Source organism: Nuphar pumila, chromosome 12 (assembly GCF_984573655.1).
Source record: "Nuphar pumila chromosome 12, dmNupPumi1.hap1.1, whole genome shotgun sequence".
Classification (NCBI taxonomy): domain Eukaryota; kingdom Viridiplantae; phylum Streptophyta; class Magnoliopsida; order Nymphaeales; family Nymphaeaceae; genus Nuphar; species Nuphar pumila.
This window is the reverse complement of record NC_143260.1, coordinates 34,222,142-34,246,264: the sequence shown is the minus strand read 5'-3', so window position 1 is coordinate 34,246,264 and position 24,123 is coordinate 34,222,142. Positions and strand designations below refer to the sequence as shown.

The 24,123-nt window shown below is 37.8% G+C and overlaps 1 protein-coding gene across 2 annotated transcripts in view; it reads right to left on the bottom strand.

The window, feature by feature from the left end:
- LOC149820638 (uncharacterized) overlaps positions 1–24,123 on the bottom strand; it is a 65,896-nt gene that overhangs the window by 24,695 nt on the left and 17,078 nt on the right. For both annotated transcript variants that reach the window (XM_089983816.1, XM_089983815.1), the window contains exons 6-10: positions 22,479–22,694; positions 17,619–17,745; positions 8,314–8,502; positions 7,473–7,559; positions 7,189–7,346 (exon numbers count right to left, since the gene is read on the bottom strand). In XM_089983816.1, coding sequence (XP_089839942.1) covers positions 7,189–7,346; positions 7,473–7,559; positions 8,314–8,502; positions 17,619–17,745; positions 22,479–22,694 — 777 coding nt within the window. The remainder of the gene's footprint in view (positions 1–7,188; positions 7,347–7,472; positions 7,560–8,313; positions 8,503–17,618; positions 17,746–22,478; positions 22,695–24,123) is intronic.

Here is a 24,123-nt window from a genome sequence, read left to right as displayed (position 1 = left end):
TAGGAGTTCTTATAAGTTATCATTAACAAGAACTACTTTAGGATTCAACAAAGATTTTAGATGTGAGAGATTTTCATATAAGGATTATATCAAATTTTTCAAAAAATGCACTAAAATTCATAATAAAAAAGAGGAACTCAAATCAAATTAGGGTTCATATGAGAATTAAGAAATTTTAAGCAAAGATCATTACTTTAGCAAGAAATCATATATATAATTTTAAAAATTAACTTATAGGTCAAGCATGAGATACTTATGTAAGAATTATAAATCTCACATAATTGAAGGTAATTTTAAAAACCATAAATTGGTATTATATGCGATGAGTAGTTAGATAGACGCAAATTATATATTTGAACAACAAACGAGTTCACCAAATTTGAGGGAGATATTTCTAAAATATACGAGCATACGAAATGTGAAAAGACATAATTCAACTATCATAACCATTAAACGAACAAACTATATGCAAGAAACATATTTTCAAATGCATAATACTTTAAGAAAAGGGATACATACCGAATAACTTCAAAACAAAAAGGAAGAGCAATGAATACTTCACCATTTCTTGAGCGACACGCTTTCCGTTGCACCCAAGGACAACCCCATTGTGACCTTGCTCTGATACCATGTTAGAAAGTGAGTTGGAATACATTGGGTTCAATAATGAACCCATACATATGCACGTGAAGTGCAAATATACCCATTAAAGGGAAACAACACAAGCACATAATGTGCTAACCCATAAAACCCATAAAAAGGGAAAAATATGACATAAAGTCATAAGTTGCATATCATTGAAGAAACAATGGACAAGGGGTAAAAACCCCATTACAAATGGAGCATAAGCTCCCTCAAGAAGTAAGAAAATACAAAGGGGAGAGCCCCTATTTATAAGAAAGAAAAGGAGCCACAAAGGGGGCTCCCAAGAGAGTCGTTGGGAGCCCCCAACGGTCACATATGTGACCGTTGGAGGCTCCCCAACGACTCTTTGGGGAGCCTCCCTATGTGGCACAAAAGCCGAAAATTAAAAAGGGAAAAAAGAAGAAAAATAAAAAATAAAAATGGAAAATTACAAGCAATATTCCAAAGTGGAATATGCGCAAAACAGGAATTTACATAAATACCCTTTTGGGTGAATAAAGAATATATATTTATATTCATATATATATAGATATACATATATATATATATATATATATATATATGTATCTATATATATATATGAATATAAATATATACGAGATTACAAATGACGATAATACACATATTTTAACAATCACCAGGCTCCTGAAGGTACACCACATAATCAGGATGTATGGCAGATCTCCTAATTCTTGTGGATCTGCAAACCGGTCGTTCTTCAGGCTTAGATTGAACCTGATCATCCTGTTCGTGTTGTTCCGCATTGTCCACAATAGGTTCACTTTAGATTTGTGCATCAACAACCGAATGGTCAACCACATCATCATTAGGAATAATAATGTAGTATCTTTCGATGTTTTCCTTAATAGGTGACGAAACTGGATCTTGTACTTCCTCAAAACCAAGGTTTTGAAGTACACTTAATCCTACTGAACCATCTTCAAGGAATTTTGCCTTATATGTTTCAACAATCTGTAGTGAATGAGATGGGAAATAAAACTTGTACCCTTTTGATCTTTCTGGATAACCAATGAAATATCCACTGGTTGTTCTTGGATCAAAGGCTTTAATGCGGGGGTTATACAACTTAGCCTCTGCAGAACATCCCCATATGTGCATATAAGATAAAGATGGTTTCCTACCTGTCCACAACTCGTAAGGAGTTTTAGGCACAAATTTTGTAGGTACCTTATTTAAAATATGCACAGTTGTCCTTAAGGCTTCACCCCACAACTTAATGAGAAGTGTTGAATAATTCAACATAGCTCTGACCATTTCTTTAAGCATTAAATTTTTCCTTTCAGCTACATCATTCTGATAAGCACTACCAGGCATGGTATATTGAGGCATAATGCCTTCCTTTTTGAGAAATCGCACTAATGGACCTTCCCTTTGCCCCATCTCAGTAAACCTACTATAATATTTGTCACCTCTATCAGACCTGACTATTTTAATAACTTTATCGGTTTACTCCTTTAAGTAACTCGACAAGATCTCACATCAGGTTTTTCAAAGATCAAGTAGAGATACATATACCGAGAATAGTCATCAATAAAGGTGACAAAATATTTTTCGCCTGTGTAACAGGGAAAAAAGAGTTCACATACATCTGTGTAACTATCTTTAATATCTCACTACTGCGTTTGGCACCCTCTTTATATGTATTTGTATGCTTAGCCTTTATGCAATCAACACATGGGTCATTGTCGGTAAAATCTAGAGATTTCAAGATCCCTTTATTTATGAGTCTCTTTATTCTCTTTTCAGAGATATGACCCAACCTTCGATGTCAAATCATGTAAGATTTATCATTTATCAAGCTACGTTTATTTTCAACCAATGCGTATTCAGAAGTCAGGGACTCCTGAGTTTGGATCTTCACGTTCAATCTATATAAACCATCATAAACTGATGCAGAACCAATTTCAATTGAATTTCTATAAATGAACAATTTGAAATTTTCAAACTTAAAACAATATCCAAATTTATCCAATTTCGAAATTAAAATTATGTTTCTACTATATAATTGAATATAAAAGACATCATGAAGATCCAAAACTACGCTTGTATCTAGAGTAATCCTGTAGGTTCCAACACCCTTCACATGTGAACGCATTTTATTTCCCAAGTAGATGCTCTTCTCATGCATTGTTGGTTCCCTTCTGCTCAGAAAGGGCTGTATACAGTTGGAAATATGAACACTAGCACCAGAATCCATCCACTAGTCCATCCACCAGCTATTTTCAAGAATTTGTAATAAATTACATTCATGAGAAACAAATGACAAATTACCTCTCTTTTTCAACCACTTTTTGTACTTTATGCAATTTATCTTTCTGTGTCTCTTCTTCTTGCAAAAGAAACACTTTATAGGATCAGAGTCGGATTGTTTGCCTTGGGATGTCTTATCCCCTGTTGGTTTCTTTCTAGCATTTCTCTTAAATGCATTCTTTTTTTGTCTTACCTTGGATGCATGAGAAGTCATATGTGCACTCTGCATCTTCTCACCTTTCAACCTCTCTTCTTATTCAACACACTTGGACATAAGTTCATTGAACATTCATTCGTCATTATATGTGTTGTAAGAGATTTTGAAAGGTCCATACTCCAAGGGTAAGGACGCTAGAACTAAATGCGCTAGGAAAGAATCAGAGATGGTGAGCTTCATGTCATTTAGCTAAGACGCTATGTTCATCATTTCCAAAATGTGCTGGCGAATGTTTCTCCCTCCAATATATTTCATAGATATGAGTTTAGACATCAGGGTACTGGCTCTGACCTTATTTGAACTCACAAATTGTGCTTCAATAGCACTTAAAAACTCTCTAATTGTCCTGCATTGTGGTATGACACTACGAATATTCTTAGCCACCTTAGATTGCAAAAGCAACAGGCTAAGTCTATTCGAGCGATCCTACTTCTCAAAAGCAGTCTTTTGATTAATAGTGCTTTGATCAGTTAGAGCAGCAGGTTCTTCTATCCTTAGGGCCAGATCCAGATTCATATACCCTAATGTAAAAAGTAGAGTCTTTTTTCAATCACTAAAATTTGATCCATCTAAAAAAGATATACAGCTAGAGTCATCTAAAATCACAGGACTAGAAACTGCGCTACAAAAGACATATATCAAGAAGCATTTGTACGAGACTAAAACTTTAATGGAAAAAGCAAAAGAATAAAGGCCCTTAATATGCTTATTTTCAGGCGAGTGAAGGGGGTCATCGGAGTCCTACTTTGGTAAAAGCTTCGACATGCGAAACCACTTCGCCTACCGACCATATTCGATAAAACTAAGGTTCTTGTGAAGTTAGACCATCGACACAAGGTACCTTTGGATGTATCTCGACACATTTACCTTATTCCACCCTACTTATATTTCAAACACGATAAAACAACCTTTGGGTCGTTTATCGTTTCATAAATCTAAGTACAACAGTAATATTGGCTAAAACCATATGATAGTACAAAGTTTTGACAACATACGTGTATTCAGTCACTTTAGTGACATGAATTCACTAAGTCATCTAGTTATCCTTGATGCCAATACTATACACACATTTATGCATGCATAATTACAAATAAAATGCATGAACAATAACAAAAGTCAAGCTTAAATGGGTAAAACCCTGGGTCCTCAAGCAGGAACCGGTCTGAAACAGTCCCGAGCCGGTTATCCAAAGGTCTGAACCAGTTCTGAACCTTATGAACCAGTGTCAAGTATGAACAAAGGTTCATAAAAACCCTATAACCGTATGCCAAAATCCATGTATTTTCTTATATTTATGAAAACAGGGTTTTAGCATCTCGGAACCGGTGAGAAACTGGAAAGAACCGGTCAAAAACGGCCCTGAACCGGTCCCGAAAGGGGCTGAATCATTCCCTGATCTAGTTCAGGCCAAATAGTATCTGGATCCTACTGAATTTGGGTCAGAACCAGTTCAAACTGGATCCGGGTCGGACCCGGCTTTAACTGAATCTGGGTCGAACCCGGCTTTAACTGAATCCGGGTCGAACCCAGCTTGAACTAGATTCGGATCTGACCCGACATATAATCAGATCTGGGTCTCACCTGATTTTAACTTGATCCGAGTCGAACCCGGGTCCTGACCCGGTATATAATCAGATCTGGGTCTGATCTGGTTTTAACTTGATCCGGGTCGCACCCAGTATATAATCAGATTCGGGTCTGACCCGGTTTTAACTTGATCCGGATCGGACCCGATATATAACTGGATCCGGGTCTGACCCGATATATAATCAGATATGGGTCTGACCCAGTTTTAACTTGATCCGGGTCGAACCCGGTATATAACCAGATCCGGGTATGACCCGGTTTTAACTTGATCTGGGTCGGACCTGGTTTATAACCGGATCCAGGTCAGACCCGGCATGAACTGAATCCGGGTCTGAACCTGTACTGGACCCGATCCGGTTCCATCCGATTAAAAACAAAACTGTAAAACAGAAAACCCGAGGGTTTTCTGTTTTCTGCAAAAGGTGGTTAGGGTTAACCCAAATCGCCGACGGCGACCCATGCCGCCTGCCAGTGACCCATGTCGCCACACCTGTCGACGACCAATGTCGCCACACCTGCCAGCGACCTTCACGAAGCTCGGACCGGCGCTGCACCTCTCGTCGCCCGACGGTAGAGGAAATAGGGAAAAAAGTTATTTTTTTTTAAACCCTTGTGCGTTGCCGGACAGATGCCGACCATTAGATCGGCGACATTCTGCGGCATCCACCGGCGATGGCTGATGCTCCTGTAGCCCAACGACCACAGGTAAAAATCTGAAACCCCCTTTTTTTTGTTTTGTCGCCCTACGGCGACCAACTGTAGCGTCGCCCCACGGCGACCTGCATTGCCGAACGACCAGGACGCACCCCGCGCAACGGATGCGGGGTGTGAGCCCATAACCCATTGTTGGGTGTTCCTTATGGGCAGCCTGCGCACAAACAGAAAAAAATACACAGCAGAAACTGTATCTGTGTAAAAACAGAAAAACAAGGGGGTTGGAGTACCTGATGCCGTCATTATATAACTGTTGTAGGTGGAGGTCGACTGGAGCAGGGGAAAACCGGACTGGTGGTGACTGGAGCAAAGGATGTGGTTTCTCCTCAGCCGGACTGCGGCCCTCAACAAGCGCAGGCTGCCAGATGCAGTCAGTGAACAGGACCGATTCCCGCGACCGGATGGAAATACTCCAAATGGAGAGGTAAGACTCTAAACCCTCTCTCGTATTTCCCTGTATGTGAAAACTATTTTTCACTCTGTATCTGCAGTGATAAGGGGGTCGCTCATGATACCCCTTTATAGGCACAGAGTGGGAACGGTTTGTGCAACCGTTCCCCCTTGATTATGTGTGGGTTTAACGAAAGCGATCAATCCAGATGTGGGGATGAATCCACATCGTGGATAACCACCACGTAAATCATGGTGGTTAATCCAACATGAAATACCTTAACAAATAAAAAGTCTTTGGATTAAAAATCTCATTGAGACAACCTTTTTTTTAATTTAGCTGACCATGATGAAATCAGAATGACAGCATGGATCTCCTCCAGCTATGACGCAGTAAACCAAAATTGTCGGAAGTCTGAAATTGACAGAGAAGGAAGCAGCACAGAAGAGGAAGGTAGGAAGTGGAAGTGACAAGTGAAGGTTTTCTAAGTTCACAGTTAAGGGGGTAGCAGGAAGTGACAAACCAGTGTCTAAGAAGGAAGTTACGTAGAATTCAAAAGAAAAAGAGTTAAGCTGTCATACTACATGACATTCAGATATTACCACTGCATCCAAGATTTTCTAACTAAATTTTTTGGTCTTAAAAATAAATAGATGTTAAAATCATACCCATGTGACCAAAAGCAATCTTCTTATTCTTAATCTATACAATTATAAAGTTAGGTCATTATTGTAAATTAAATACAACAAAAAAACAAATTTATAATGCCTTAAATCTAGCAAAAACCATAATTACTAATATTTTACTAAATAGCAAACAATACATGAACTTCAACATATAAATATAGAATCGCATGTAAAAGAGAGCATACTAGTGTACATGTTTCTACAATGAGAAGAAAATTCTGAATGTTCTTTCCTTTGACTTCTCTGTCCATGAATTATTCAAGATATTACGCCGATACATCCCAGTGACTTGAAGAAGATATAGAAAATGGATTGTCATTTATAATCTAAATAGGAGTATATCCCTTTCCCATAGGAATTCAATTCGTTGTTTATATAAAAGTGTCGTTTCGCTTCTTGATGGTAGTGTGATTTCTCATGTCAAAAATCCAACATATTCACAGATGTGTGTCAAATGAGATGGCAAACTAACTTCGGAAGTGCCTAGGTTGACTCCTGAAAATACGTAGAAACTTCCATAACAGAACTCACAACTCAAGATCTCATGACCGATTTATAACAGTTACTGCTAGATCAACAGTTCCAACAGAAGAGGTATTTCTGAAAGAAAAAAAGAATTCATACCTGAGAATTTTAACTTCATGCAAAAATTAGTTAAGGTCATAACCTATACTTACACAGGTACAACTCTGGTCCCGTAGGTTCTATACAGATTCCCATGTTTCTGCTTCTTACTCCTCTTCTTATCTTTGGCAGAGGTAGGGCTGTAAGTAGCCCAAAGTGGCCGATGCTTGATTATGGAATCATCTGAGTCAGCAGACTCGTCCATCCAGTGCTGAGAAGTCACAACTCAACCTAATAAATTCTTAAGTACAAGACATTGAAAACAATAAAACCAAAGCCTGAATTTTTGTTCTCAATGGAATCATATAAAAATAAAAAGAGAGTAAACACCACCAACCTGGCGAAGGAAAAATTTATTTGAGAGGGAAGGATCAGAAACCTCAAGCAAACCAGCAGCAAGCACATCAGCTGATCGTTCCATTTCCTACAAATTAATAATCTTCCACACAAGATTAGAATGAAAAGAAGAAGTTACCACTATATGGGAGAGAGTATAGTTCTAAGTTTCTAACACTGAGAAGCAAAGCAAAAGAAAGATTTAACATCACCTGAAGCCAAAACATGGGAGAGAGCATAGTTTTAAGTCTCTCTCCTCCCTTCTAATGCTACCCTCTTTAGGGAGGGGGTAGTACACATTAAGTCTTACATAACCTGAAGCCAAAACAGGGCCACACTCAGTGTGGCACCTCTTGGCCCATAACAGGGCGTCCAAACCAAAGTGGTGGATTCTCCCATAATCAAGGAAAAAAACAGAGTTGAAATGTTGGGAAGGGACAGAAGGTACATATAGATAAAATTACAAAGAAGCCACCACCTATGATAACATGCATGGGAAACTAAAGTTACATCACTTTCACGTGAAGGATATAAAACTTCTCACGTTTGCAACCTGACCCATACAAGACCCTACCTAGAGGTTCTAGCTTTAGGCTTTCTACTCAGTTCCATCTCAGTGTCAACCTTGAGACTATGCCACATGCCTGATTAATCCAGAACAATGTTCTTTTCAGAATTATTAGAAAAGATTTCAAGGTGATCAAATTTTATTTCACAATAGCACCTATTATTCACGGGAACAAGTGACGTGAATAACTACACCTATAGCCAACAGAGGCATTTCTGAATGCCAGCTAGTGACAAATTTGCATCTAAAAAATCCACGGTAAGATTGGACTTACTTCTTTGAGAATTGCACCATCCAAGAAAGTTTTAGTGTGAACATGGAAGCGACCATCCTTCTTTGTCTCTTGGAGAGAGTGACCACGTAATGCTTTTGATACTGCAATTGCCAACTTTTCATGGCGATGTAGTGCATGAGCACCTCCAACAATAACTACTTCTTGCCCAGCATGAACCAGTTTTCTCACCTAATATTGAAAAACGGGTAGAACAACAAAGCAGTTTCAGCTCCAAGATTATCATATCAGGCATGTTAAATTCCATTATCATAACCACGGTGGCAGAACCATCAATAGTTTAAAATATCACAATATTACAAAGATATAATGAGGAAACAATTAAAAAGATCAAATAGCACTATTTTGAATTGTTGATTTTGTTGCTGTATGTGAAAATTTATTTTAAGATAATACTTATCAAGATTTTCCAAGATTTATAGAAAATCCTAAATGACATATTTCTAGGATTGTTTCGAATGTGGCCATAACAAAGATGAAAACATTAAGTCAAGATTTTGTGTAGTGAAAATATCAATCAAAGTGGAGGAAGACAAAAGAATATAACTAAATCTGATCCAAAACAAAAACAATCACACATGATATTAAGGCACACATTCAGGAGTAACCACAAAGCTATGTCACATGGGTGCGGGTGCAGGGGTGCGGCACTTTCAAAAACCTAGGGTGCGGGGGTGCAGCAGGGGCAAAAATGTAAAAAAAAATTATATATATATAAGGGGGGTCCAAAATTGAAACTTCTAAATAAAATCATTTAAAACTTCAAAATATGGGTTTAATTTACACGTTGGACTTTAGGAGACCTTTCCTATTCTCAATGAAAGCTTTTAATTTCCAAGAATCTAAATAAAATCATTTAAAATTTCAAAATATGGGTTTAATTTACACGTTGGACTTTAGGAGACCTTTCCTATTCTCAATGAAAGCTTTTAATTTCCAAGATAGATTTTAGGAAATAGTTTTCTATTATCAACACTTTCCAAAGCTGCCTTGTTGAGAAACTCGTTTTATGTTTTTGGTGGATGAGAGGAAGTTTTATTACTATTAAATGAGAGAGAGAGAGAGAGTTTAATGAGAATTTATTCACTTGAAAATAATGTTGTTCAATGCATTTTAAATGAATTTAAAGCAAGGGTCTCTTTTTTTTATTTTCGAAAGCAGATTTTTTTTAATAAAAAAATGGACCAAAATGACCTTAGGTGCATTGACCGCACCAAGGGTCGGGTTGACCGCACTGGGTGCCGCACCCGCACGCGCACCCGCGTCGCGTCGATGCGGCACCTATCTTGGTGAATCCCTGTGACATAGCCACAAAGGCAATATCAAGATGTTATTGTAATGAAATGGATCAAATCCAATAAACATGCAAGAACACACTTTTAATCAAGTAGAATACTTGATTGAATCATCAAACCACCCACACAAGGGTCAAATAAATTTGTTATTGCATAGAGACACTCATAAAATGAGTTGAGAAATACAAGGCCTCATGTGGCCTATTTATGATACAAGAGTCTTAAAGGGACAACGTCATATTCATGACCGTTGGGAGCAGCTCCAACAGTCACTTTGGAGCTGCTCCAAAAAGTACAAAAAAACAAAAAGAAGAAACAGGTTGTCAGCCCATTAGGGGCTGACGCCTATTACAGTAAAAAGACTGAAATACCCTTGATGGGTATTTTGATATATATATATATATATATATATATATATATATATATATATATATATATATATATATATATATATATATATATATATATATATATATATATATATATAAAGTGTACATATTTTAACACCCCCCCTCAAACTCAAGGTGGGACAACCGAGAGTTTGCCAAGTAGAAAATGAAATCTAGGTGAAGGAAGTGCCTTAGTGAAGAAGTCCACTAGTTGGTATTCTGAGGGAACGTACGGCAATGTGATAGTCTTTTTCAAAAATTCTTCACGAACATAATGGCAATCCATTTCAATATGTTTTGTCCTCTCATGAAATGTATGATTGCTTGCAATGTAGACGACGCTCTTGTTGTCACAACATAGTCTAGAGGGTTCTGCAATGTGAATTCTCAGGTCTTCTAGTAGTTGTCGTAACCATACTAACTCAGATGTGGTTGTTGTCATGGCATAATACTCAGGTTCAGTGGAGGAAAGCGACACCTTCTGTTGCTTCTTACATCGCCATGAGATTAAGGAATCACTTACAAACACGCATAAACCAATGGTTGAGCGTCTATCATTTACATTCTCTCCCCAATCAGAATCAAAATATGCAATGATTTCTAACGAGAAAGAGGATGATAAAAACAATTCATGATTAATAGAATTCTTAATATATCTAACAATTCTCATTACAGCACTCATATGTACTGTAATAGGAGCATGTTGAAATTGACTAATAGAATGCATAGCATGAGAGATATCAGGACGAGTAATGAAAAGATAAGACAAAGATCCAATCATTTGTCCGTAGGGAGTTGGATATTGTAGAGGCTCGCCATCATCTTTCTTCATTTTGGCATTTATGACCTCTGGAGTATCAACTCGTTTTTCATCTAAAAGTCCTGATCGTTCAATGCTCTACTGCATATTTAGTTTGTGACAAAAAATAACCACGAAGTGAGTAGGCAACTTCTATTCCAAGAAAATACCGCAAAAAGCCAAGATCTGTCATATCAAAGTTGGCTTTAAGCATATCTTTGATATGATTAACTCCCTGTGTATCACCTCCTGTGATTATCATGTCATCTACGTAAAGCGTTAAGATCATCATCCCTGCATTGGAAGACTTAACAAACAATGTATTGTCAGTAAAACAAGATTTAAAATGAAATTGTGTCATCACATTATTGAACCTATCATACCAAGCTTTGGAAGCTTGTTTTAAGCCATACAAGGCTTCACGTAACCGAAGAGTTTTCTCGTGTGCTAAGTTCAAGCCCGGTGGATGATCCATGTAAACCTCATCGTCCAGATTATCATTCAAAACGCATTTTTTACATCCATTTAAAATATAGGTCATTTTTTAATCGAGGCTATAGCAATGAGAGTTCTAACAGTTGTCATTCGAGCAACTGGGGCAAACGTCTTATCGTAATCAATTTTATATTCTTGATTGTATTCCTTGGCTACTAACCTAGCTTTGTATCATTCTAATGTTCCATCACATTTGATTTTTATCTTGTACACCCATCTACATCCTATAGTTTTCCTTCCTTTAGGTAATGTTTGGATTTTTCAAGTTTTTGCTTTTTCCAAGGTTTCTAATTCATCATTCATGGCCTTAATCTATTCTAGATGATGTTTAGCCTCATGATAAGAATGTGGTTCGGAATATGAGTGTATGGCCATTAAGCATAATCTATACCTTGGTTCAAAAGAATCATAACATACAAATCTACTAAGGGCTTTTGAAATTCTTATGGATTTTCTAAAACTAGAAGAATCTACTTCTTGATTTTGAGAATATCTTTTTAAAGCACATGGTGGATGATCTTCGGTACGTCGAGCATAGGTTTGTATATCATTGTGAGATGGGTCTATATCATTAAGACCCCAATTCAAATTCTCATTTGCATTATGTGTGTCTTCATTTCTACTCTCATATGTGTTATGAATATTTTTAAGTCGTTCATGTTCATTGACAAGATAAAAAAGAAACGAGTAGTCACAACTTTCTTAGATTTTTTTCTTGCAAAAACCAATTTCATTTAAAAAAAATAACATTTTGAGAAACATACAATTTGTTTCTTTTAATGTCATAACATCTATATCCGTTTTGGCTTTCGCTGTAACCTTAAGAAACACAAGGGATTACTTTTAGAGAAAATTTATCATTCTTATTGTTAAAGACAAAGCATTTGCATCAAAAGACCCTTAAACCTTTTATAATTGGGAGATGTTTTAAAAAGTTTTTCAATAGGAGAGATATTTTCAATGTTTTTGAAATGCATTTTATTTATCAAATAGACTGTCGTAAGGGCAACTTCGGCCCAAAAAGCTTTTAGAACATTTCTAGATACAAGAAGTGTTATAGTGGTTTCAATAATGTGTCTATGTTTCCTCTCGGCTAGTCCATTTTGTTGAAGAGTGTATGAATACGATTTTTGGTGAATAATTTCATTTAGGTCAAGATAATTTTCGAATTCTTTTGACACAAATTCTCTCCTGTTATCAGTTCTAAAGATTTGAACATTAGTTTTAAATTGATTCTTAATATAAGAATGAAATATTTTCAAACATTCAAATACTTCTGATTTTTGTTTTAGAAAAAATATCCAAGAATGTCTACTATAGTCATCTACAAACACAACATAATAAGATACCCTTCCTTTGGATACGACTGGAGTCGGTTGTTACGACAATGAAGCCATACATGGTACTTCAAGTACAAGGTTTTGATGATGAGCAAGTGGAATCAACTGTATTTCAGCTAAGGCTATGAAGAAATTGAAGAATTCGGTGAAGAATCCTTGAAGACTAGTGTGCAAATGTTTAATTCATTAAAAGTCTTAGATTCTTGTAAGAGCCTTACTTAGAGTGCATATTTAGGTTGCATTTCACCTTAAAAGTCTTTAGAAAAACTTTTCTAAAAGAAACTCTTTTGAAAATCTTTTTAGAAAACTCTTTTCTTAAATTTTCATGTTTATTAGTCGACCAATAGACTTATCAGTCGACTAATCCTTTCGCGCCATATTTTCTAAAAAGTCATTTTTGTCAAATTAGTCGACCGAAGGTTTTATCAGTCGACTGGACAGAATGTATTTTTTCTGGAAAATTAGCAGCAGTCGACTAATGGTTTTTCAGTCGACTGAACAGAACATTGTTTTCTGGAAAATTTAGCAGCAGTCGACTAATGCTTTTTATCAGTCGACTGAACAGAATGTTTGTTTTTCAGAAGTTTTTAGCAGCAGTCGACTAAAAGGTTTTTCAGTCTACTGATGATATTATCAGTCGACTAACTTTTCTCAAGTCGACTAAGTTTCAAAAGTTCAGATTTTCAAACGGCTCGATTAACAGATCAGTCGACCGACGATAACTGTCAGTCTATTAATAACTAACTATTAGTCGACTAACTGATGTTTCAGTCGACTAATTTTGTCGTTTTCCTGAAACTTCAAAAAGGCGTGTCTTTTCATTTTTCAAACGTTTTGATCGTTCAAAATGGACAGTTTTGACACCCTTTCATACTCTCAACGTATGAAATATTTTAACTATAAATATGAGTGCATTCTACACTCAAAAACATCAAATTCAATAGAATTATATTGAATTACTTCTTGCTTTTCACTCCTATTCATTCAAGTATTTGTTTTCTCACTCACGTGATATTTTCACTTCAGTTTTTCACTCAAATCACTTTGAGAGATAGTGAATTCGTGAGTAGAGTATTTCAACAACCTCAATGGCCAATTGCATTTCATTTGCATTCAAAATGAAGGCTCATAGGTTGTATTGTAAGTTGTTATTTCTTTTGTGTAAAAAGGACTCCTTGGTGTAAAGGAGTTGTTTGCTTTCAGTAGGGTTGTTACTGAAAGTGGGACCGGTTATGGTCTGTGTGATCTTGTAGTTTACAAGGTTGATAGTGGAAAATCTCAAGCTGGTTTTTGCTTGGGGACTGGATGTAGGTCGGGTTTGACCGAACCAGGATAAAATCTTGTGTTCTTTGTGTGTTTGCTTTGAGATTTGCAAAATCATTCAATATTCCGCAGAAATTTTTAAAAGCACTATTCACCCCCCCCCCTCTAGTGCTCGTTGCCTCGATCCTAGTGCACTTTCATCGGTCTCCATACATCCAAATGTACTAACTCAAGTGGGTTTTTAGTTATAAAATGTCTTGGTCTAAAGGGCAAATACTTCATTTTCTCAAGAATACAATCTTCACACGCAAAATTTCTTTCTTTATAATTTGAAAGAAATGGAAACAAGTATAATTTGGTCACGCTAGGATGTCCTAGTCTTTGGTGCCAAATTTCTATATCTTTCTTTTCCCCAAAATTACAAAACAGTTGTTTTGATAACTCAAGATTGTCCACGACATAAAAATCTCCTCTTCTATGGCCTCGCCCAATCGGCTTCCCAGACTGAAGATCCGGTATTAGACAATCATTAGACGAAAATAGTACTTTGCAACCATAGTCCGTAATTAAGGATGGCAGGGGGAAAGCGGGGCCCTGCTCCGCCTCGCCCCGTTTGGACCGGGGATGAAGGGTATGAAACGGGGATGGAGGCGGGGACAAAGGTTAAAATCCATCCCCGTTCGGGGATGGACTTACACTTTTCCCCGCCTCGCCCCGTCCCCGCCATGATCCTCGCCTAACCCCACCCCGCCCCATCCCCAGTCTTTCTAAAAGATGGCAATAGACTACGGGGAAACGGGGCCCTGCCCCGCTTCATCCCCGTTTGAACCGAGGATGGAGGACATGAGACGGGGATGAAGGCGGGGGTGGAGGTTAAAATCCATCCCCGTGCGGGGATGGAGGCGGGGATGGAGGTTCTAATCTTGAAACGGGGCTGGGGTGGAGACCCTGTCCCCCGCCCCGGTCCATTGCCATCCCTATCCGTAATTTGAGAAACTGATAAAAGATTTAAATTTAATTTTGATACTACTCTAATATTTGGTATGTGAAAGATTGAATGTTTTTGAAAAATCCCAAAACTTTTGATTTTCAAGGATGTTTCATCTGCACTTGAAACATAAGAGTCATTTGGGTTAAACTTACATTCAGACAATATAGACTCATTTGGTGTCATATTAAAGGAAGCACCGGAATCAAGGATCCAAGAGGTCTTACCATGGTCACCACTTGTAGATATGGCCGCTCCCAAAAAAGAGAGAGTTTGAGCTTTAAGCATGGGTTGTAGTGCCTCCATTAGTTGAGCCAAAGAGAGCGAGACAATATACTTGGAGTCATCTATATCACTCATTTCACTCGAAACAACTCTTTCTTTATGATCATCCTTCTTTCTTTTGAGACAAAAATGCTTGATATATCCTGGTTCGTAACAATGATAACAAATTATCTTTCCACCTTTTTTGTATTCATGATGACCCCTCTTTTCATTCCTCTCATAGTTGTTGGGGTTTCTTCTATTCTCATTTTTTACAAAATAAGGAGATTTATAGCTTCTAGTATGATTACCGGGCTTTGACATGGCAAGAACAAATTCTTCATCTTTTAAAGCGGAAGGCTTCTTTAATCTATTTTCCTCCATAGTCAATTCTTCAAGAGTTTTCACTATGGATGGTATACCTCCTCTATGAAAAAGAGTCGGCTTTGTTCCTTCAAATTCGGGTCTAAGCCCATTAATAAATTGGTAGAAATGCTCTGTTTTAATTTGGTTTTCACGAAGTTCTACATCTTGTGGGCAATGTCATTTTGGCTCAAGAAAAGTCAATTCATCTCAAAGAAGAGAGGGTGCAATGTAGTATTTCCTAATGCTCATCTCTCCTTGAGTCATAGTTCTTACCTTATTTTGAACATTACATATGTGTACAATATCTTTAATACTATACATATCTTTAATATATTTTCACGCATCACTAGCGAAATCAAATTTCGCCAAACTAGAACACTTGTGCATTACCACACTATTGATGAGCCATCCAATTATCTTGGAATAACCCATCATCTATTCCTTCCATCTTTTTTCATAGTCGAAAATCGTTTTACCTATTTTCTCTCCTTGAAGAGTCACTTCCTTCCCATTCTCAATTTTTGTAAGAATGAGTTTAGGCACTTTTTTGGTGCCGTCCACCAAACCCCAAAGTCCTTTTTCCCATATTTTGTGTTTCACTATGGATGCCCACATTACATAGTTTGTATCATTTAGGCGTACAGGAACGGAGATTATTACTTCCCTCTCATTCTCTATTTCTTTACAATGTAAAGAGAAAAAGGTAGAGAAAGAGAGTAAGAGAAGAAAGAGAAAGAAAACGTAATACAAGACTTGCTTGAGAGATAGCATGATTCCCGATGCAACAATCCATGATTCGTCGTATCCGTCGAGCTCATGATCCTCCTCTTGATACTATCAAGATCTTTCCTCTAAAGAATTGCTTTTGGACCACCAAAGCTTTGATACCGTGTAATAAAATGGATCTAATCCAATTAAGTAGAATACTTAATTGAATCATCAAACCACCCACACAAGGGTCAAATTTGATTGAATCATCAAACCACCCACAAGGGTCAAATAAATTTGTTACACTCATAAAATGAGTTTAGAAATATAAGGCCTCATGTGGCCTATTTATAATACAAGAGCCTTAAAGGGAGCAGCCCAAAGTGGGCTGCTCCCAACGGCCATATTTATGACTGTTGGGAGCAGCTCCAACAGTTACTTTGGAGCTGCTCCAAAAAGTGCAAAAAACAAAAAGAAAAAACAAGTTGTCAGTCCCTAATGGGGTGACGCCTATTACAGTGAAAAGACTGAAATACCCTTGATGGGTATTTCGGTATATATATATATGAGTGTACATATTTTAACAGCTATGGATACTCTCGTAGCAATGTCAAATATGCGTCTAGGTAAAGACTAGGACGGGCACAGGCCCAAACCTATACACAATTGCCACATTCCTGGACAAGGATTGTTAAAAAGAATTTGGTCCAGGAAAAGCAGAGCCTGATCCCCTACCAATCCTGCCTAGTTCCAGGTCCAGTCCTGCAGTGGCCTCAACTTTGGGCCCAAACTTTGCCGATTCCACACTGGGTAGCCAAAGACCATCAAGATGCCCAGTCGTGCTGCTTGGATTAAGAGTTTCTGACATGATACTCATCCTTTAGATGCATCCCAGCAATGGATTAGGAGTTTCCGACATGATACTCATCCTTTAGATGCACCCCAGAAATGGACTCTATGTGCTTTGTCAGTACTCATCAAATTCACACTTGCCACACCCTGTCTACTATTCTAACCTAGTCGCCTTTTATTACAGACACGTCCATTCATGATTATAACTCTTGAAGTTTTGTTATGCACATGGATATGTTTTAGATCAATTTAGATTTACCTAAATGAACTCAGATTCATGGCATGAAAACACACGCATATGCATGAACATGCCTACAGGATCATTTCAAATAACTAATCAAAAAATCAGAGACCAAAAATTACTCCAACCTAGGCATGTAAAATCACCAGCAAATGTGTATTAAGTTTTGCAAAAAGAACCCAGAGAACATTTTTAGACGAGAAGATTAAAGGACACTAAATCTTCATCAAGAACTTAAAGAAGCTAAAGCTTGGCTACAAAAATTATCCATGACGCAAGAGACATACCTCTCTCTCAATCGCTTGAATATCAATGCTGTAATTATGGCCAACATCAAACAAATGATAGCGGTTGTGATTTTGCAGGATGATTATAGGTACAAGTAGCCGTGTGTTCAGCTCAAGAGTTTCAAACCTGCATAAAATAGAGATGTGCAATTCAATTGTGACCAAGATACAAACACAATGAAGACAATTTTCATTTCTTCACATCCTAAAACTATGAAGAGACAATTTCCAGTTCTTCAGAATTGGTTATCAATTTGACTTCATATTCTTGAAACAATTTGTCTAAAGAATATTACGGAGAAAAGGAACTAATCAATTTTACAACAACAATAAGACTGCTCTTGAATTCATGAATCCTCGAGTAACATAGATTAAAAAGGTCACCACAGAATCCCTTGTGCGCTACTCCGTTGATTTCTCAAAGGAAATCCACTAGTTAATTCATTTTATGGTACAAAGAATATGATTATTGAGAGTGTTGCTCTATCAACTTGAATAACTAGAGCTGCTGAGCTTAAAGGGTCAGAGTTACTCCTTGGAATGAGTATACAAGCTATACATGCTAATCATCGGTAATCCATGAATTTCACGCTACAGCATCCCTTGGAACAGACTTTCCGCTACCAAAAACCATTAATGACAAAAAGAATAGGCTGTGAACATATCCCCTCTTCTTGTAGACCAACACCTTGAAGCCACTGGAGACAGAATAATACCAAATGAATGGAAATAGCCTGTTAGAATTACCATCACCTCCATACACCATGGTCCATGGACCATGTCTGCTGTGCCACCACATAGATAATGTTCGATCCTTCCAAGGGTGATAAAAGATTGCTGCAGAGATGCAGCAATCTAAATTGTAATCATGCCATTACTGGCGATATAAATATGTGAAGTTCCAACAAGAAGGATTACATATGATTGAGTTTCCTGCCATCTTCAAGTATGCTTCTTATGAAAGTATATAAATTTTTGAAAGCCGAGGAGGTGTTTGAACCCACCATCCCCTTTAGGGAAAGTAAATAACACAATATAACATAATCAGATTAAGTTCACTTTTGTGAGTATGATAAAAAGATAACTTCTTTAGAAAACTACAGACAATTAGGGAACATCTCTGCACGTTTGCAAAATAATATTAAAGGATGCAGATTTGGCATTGTTACTACCCCCAATCAATAGATGATAAAGATTAATTATTAAGAAAAATGGCTCATAACACCTAACAACCATCTTTTCAGGAACCACATCGCCCGACCAAACCACAAAACAAGAAACCATACCTTAATTCAGAATTCCCAACACTCCATTAAGACTACAACACCATTATAATGAAGTCAAAAAGGACCAATAAAGGCTCATTTAAACCACAGTATGCCAGTGGCGAGATCCAAGGAAGGTTTCATCCTGTCCCAGTGCAAGTATGTCATGTTCCAACTCAAATATGACAGGTTTCCTTGCTGCAAAATCAGCAGACACCTCTCTGGAACAATGACATAACCTTTTCAACGATCAAGGAGGTCATATAGGGAATCCATCTTCATTCAGGAAATTGGCTGGAAGACTTCTTTGGGCACAAACTTCGACTTCATTCTGATTTCCTTCCTAACTAACTTTCTATTCTTTCTGGCAAAGGAAAGACTCAAAACTCACCGTGCATGACTGAATGATCTCCCTAACTTTACCCATTCAGATTTTTTATTCCTCTGCCCAGACTCTGGACGATTGAAGCTGAATGCCCCTTCCTCTCCTCCTGCGGTGCAACCAAGCAAGCAGTTAAACCGTCTTCTGAGTCATTGGTGCACACCAGCTTTGAGGGGTTTGATGATGACCCAGAATGAAAAGCAGGCTTCCCCTGAGTATCCTTTTTGGGAAGGGATTGAGTATGTGTGATCCCTCTCCAATAGAAGGCTAAGGCACATAGTCGCAACCCGAAAAAAAGGCATTGTTGTGTTTATCTCAAAGTCAAAGTCACCCTCTCGAAGAACCGAACACAATTTTGAGGAATGACCAAGGCTACGAAGCGGGGAGGGGGGAGGGGGTTGAAAGGCTACCTATCCAGTAGCGTCATTACCAAAGGCTTAGCAAGAAAGAAAGCCTATCAAGTGGTCTACGCTTGACTCCACAACTCCAACTTCCGATTGAATACATACAGAAAGAACGGAACGCTACCAATGTGTTTATGAACCAAGGATGGTTTTGCCCTCTTGTTGTTCCAAGCAAGAAAGCACCCATTCACTTCAAATAATAGTTGTAGTTGTAAGATGTTTGTATTGGAGTTTCCACGAGATTTCACAGAGAAAACACAAAGAAGGAGAAGTGGGGAAGCAAAGAACTTCATTGGCAAGAAAAGATAAAGTACACACTCTTATGAGGGTCGATATTTCATGGTTTCACAAAGGGACAAAAATTGTTTGACTCTAGCCAACAAATAAAAAATATAACAATGCCCTCATAAATAATCTTATGTACAATTAGAAAGAGGGAAGCACACTACTTAACATATATATGGTACACATCCATATTATGAAGCCCACACTCTCCAACATTTTGCGTATCCATCGAAAAGAATGCATTGGATGGATGCTTAGGCATTGAGAAGGAAGGACACTTTCAGAGGTGAAAGACTATGGGGAGATACCATTTGTGATCCATGGATCTCCGATCGAAAAACAGTATCCAAGCTCCATGGCTAGTCTGCACTCTTAGGACTTTTCAAACTTAGCGAACTGAAACATCTAAGTAGCTAAAGGAAGGGAAATCAACCAAGACCCTGTTAGTAGCCGCAAGCAAGAGTGGATTGGAGGAGAAAAAGAAAGGCGAAGACCACTTCACTATTGTGAAGCAAAGCATTGAAATAGTTCTTTCATATTGTGTTAGCGAAGCGGAACGAAGCTCAGGTGCGGAACCTTCCCCTACTATAGATAGACTGAGCTACACGAAAGTGCATAGTAGCAAAGCTTCATAGACAAGGCTCGTTCTATGCGTAAGTACTACACTCAATGCGTAAGTACTACACTCACAGCAGTGTAGGGTAGCACAAGCTAATTGGGGTAACAAGTAGGTTTCATTTGATTTGTTGTGGATTGGATGATGGAAAAACTGTTGGTGAGAAGCGGGAATCGGAAAGCTGAAGCGGGAAGCAAGACACTTCCAAAATTTTAGGAAGCGAGAAGCGCAAGACGACTTAGAAGCGAACTAGGAATCGTCTCGGAAGCGAGAAGAGAAGTGAACTGGAAGTGAAGGAGGAGCGAAAAAAGAGGGAAAAAAATGAAAACACAAAAAAATAATGAAAAAAGGGGAAGCGAGCTTCCCTTCTCAATTTTTTTTGTGCTTCCCAGCATGTTTCTGAAATGCCACGATTCGCGCTTCCGAAATGCGCTTTCCCATGTCCTATGATGCTTCCGGTAACCCTGGTTGGTCCTATGAAAAGGTTGGAAGATCTAGACAAAGAAGGTGATAACCCTCTAGATTTGTTCCCATGGTTTGATCATTCTCAATAAAACATGGCATGTTTTAATAATGATCACTTTTACGTGAGAAAGGGGGACCACCCTCTAAGCCTAAGTATTCCACAATGGCCGATAGCATAAAAGTACCATAAGGGAAAGGTGAAAAGAACCCTATGACGGGAGTGAAATAGAGAACCTGATGTCCGATGAGAACAATCAGTCGAAGGAGCGGAGCTTAGAGCCGACAGGCGCACTCACTCTAACGGCGTACCTTTTGCATAATGGGTCAGCAAGGAAATGGGAACAGCGACTTAAGATCAATTCAACGATTGATGTGGGATGACAAAAGTATTCATATTAGGATTTCTCAACTTGGAGCAGACCCAGACTGAAAAAAATTTCAAGCCACAAGCAAAGGCCTGAGATGAGAATAACCAAAACCCGTAGTACAATTTATGAGAAAACAGTATAGAATTATTAAAAACGTGAATGTGCAACATGGAGCACAAACAGCAGAAAGTGCAAACTGCATGGAACTGGATTACCTAAAAAGTGATGCCCACTGGTTGATCATTGGGACAAAGAGAAAGTCACAGGATTTAATAATGATATTAACTTCTCCCATCTCAATATACGTGATACAGTCTATCAGAACTAAGCTCTAAAACATATGATTTCAATGAAATATACTCAGCAACAAACTTCCCTTGAATTTGTCTGAAAAACCAATTTCTCTACCTGAATTATACCACAAGAAGCAACAGCCAGTCCAGCAGTCCAAAGAATGAATAGAAAGAGTCAACAGCATAAACTAGTGCATTACAATAAGAATGTCAGTTTTTTTAAGATTCAGACAGACATTGTTAGCCATAAACAGAGAACATGAAAACAGGGTGTCAAGATAAATTTTCATCTACCAACTCGAGCAATCACCCTAAATAACCTTAAAATGTCAAGAAATCTAAAATCATGATTATTTTTAAGGATTCAACTACATGTATTTTAGATTTTCTATAACTGAGTTTGCAATTGACAAAGGCATCAATAAACAAGCAAAAAAACCATAATGGAACACTCAGTAATGACATGTATAATTAGTGCAAAATGACATCTTTCGGTGCACCCTACATGACCAAGAAACTGGGGAAAAAGAAACAATACAACATCAAGTATCATGTCACTTAGAAAGTGTTGGCAAATTCTCTGTGTGAGAACATGTCATGTCTGATACTGCATGTATGTTGTGTACATGCATTTGGAAGTAGTGCATTCTCAAGGATCATCATCCTTTTAGATTAAACCACCCAAAGAATAGTGCTTAAGAGTGCTCTATAAACTAAAATACCATCTACAAAAGCTACAGTATGCAGACAGCTGCAGAAAAAGAAAGACCAAAGAAAATTACCGAACATCTGGTGCCATAACATGCTCAATGGTGGTTGAAACCAGAGCTGCCAGCTGTCCAACAAAGACATCCTGAGTAGAACTAACGCTCACAAGTTGGTCCCTTGGAAAAATCAAATTTCGTAGCCTAGGAATTGTCTTATAACTGACACTTCCTTCTTCAGTTTCTATCTTTCCATATGTGCAAGGGCCTGCTGAAAGGTCGATCACAACATATCTGCATAGTGTATAAAACTTTCAATTTCCAAAATTACAAAAACATAAAAGACACAAAAAACATGTATTACAATTTACAATAGAAGAACAAGGGATATCATTGAAGTTATGAGTCGTGGAAAAACAAAGGACAAGGATGTTCAAACTTCAGCCCATGTCAGTCACATGCATCCACACACACACACACACACACACACACACCTATGGACTTGGCTAAAGGTGGCAGCTGGAAGCATGAACACAATGAAGAAACCGAAAAGAGAAATTTCCACAAGACTTTATGAACCATAAAGTGACTCCAGGTTCACTCAAGAGTATAATCATTAGGTGTCATAGGTGATGATATTAGATATTTCCCTCAAAACAGAACATTAGGAATTCAATTAAGTTTGAGAAAACCAATAAAAAGGTCAACTAATGTAGAACCAAAATGATCAATCAAACAATTTCATTACATTCCATTAATGAAAAGCTGCAAAAAAACATATATGCCCAAACATATCCCAAGCAAAGTTCACCACATAGGAGAGGTAGCACCTTAGCCCTGTCCCCAACAACTTGATTGGATATGTCTCTTGCATTCAATGATTTCTCTGTGTAAGTATTCTTATTCCTTTTCTCCAGAATCACTGACTGAACCCACCACCCAAAAACAACCTAAAACCAAGCCCCTTAATGATGCTATATTGCAACCCTTTGGCTTACTGACATTCAGTCTCTTCTGCCTTTTCTATTACAGTGAAAGGTAGGAATGTCTCATCATCAGTTCAGCCATAAACTCTTCAAGAAAATGGAAGTTCCACACATAAACATCCCCCATTAGACAGCAACATTATCAAAAGCAAATTGAGGATAAGGCACCATATTGGAAACAAGAATAATTGGAAGAGAAAGATATTAAGAACTTCTCTAATGAACCCATCTCATGAAACAGCTGATATGCATACACACACCAACATACAGAGATAAGGCACCAGAAGATCTCTACCTCTAAACCTGTGATTGTTCATCCACCGAGTATAATATTTTGTTTCTATAACAAAACCATTCACACAGAATTGTGGATAAGAGCATGGATGGTGAATGCAGATGTTCAATAGTGACAAAAATAAACAGAGTGCATGAATAAATTGGGAAACTGAAGATCATTGGTCCAGACTTTGCAGGATGACTCAAGATATGAGTATTCATGGTACCCTCTTCAATTTGGTTATACAGTCTGTAAAATTGTCTATGAAAAGACAATACGCATACGAGCACAAATAATATAGAAAAGATGTACACGAAGGCACTCTCACAACACTTGAACAAAATACGCAAAAGCGTAAAAATAATAAACATGCACAATGGCATGTATTTTATAGAAAGAACCGAATGCTTGAGTCTCTCAAGCTTATTTTACAACAAGGGGGAACACCCCTATTTATACA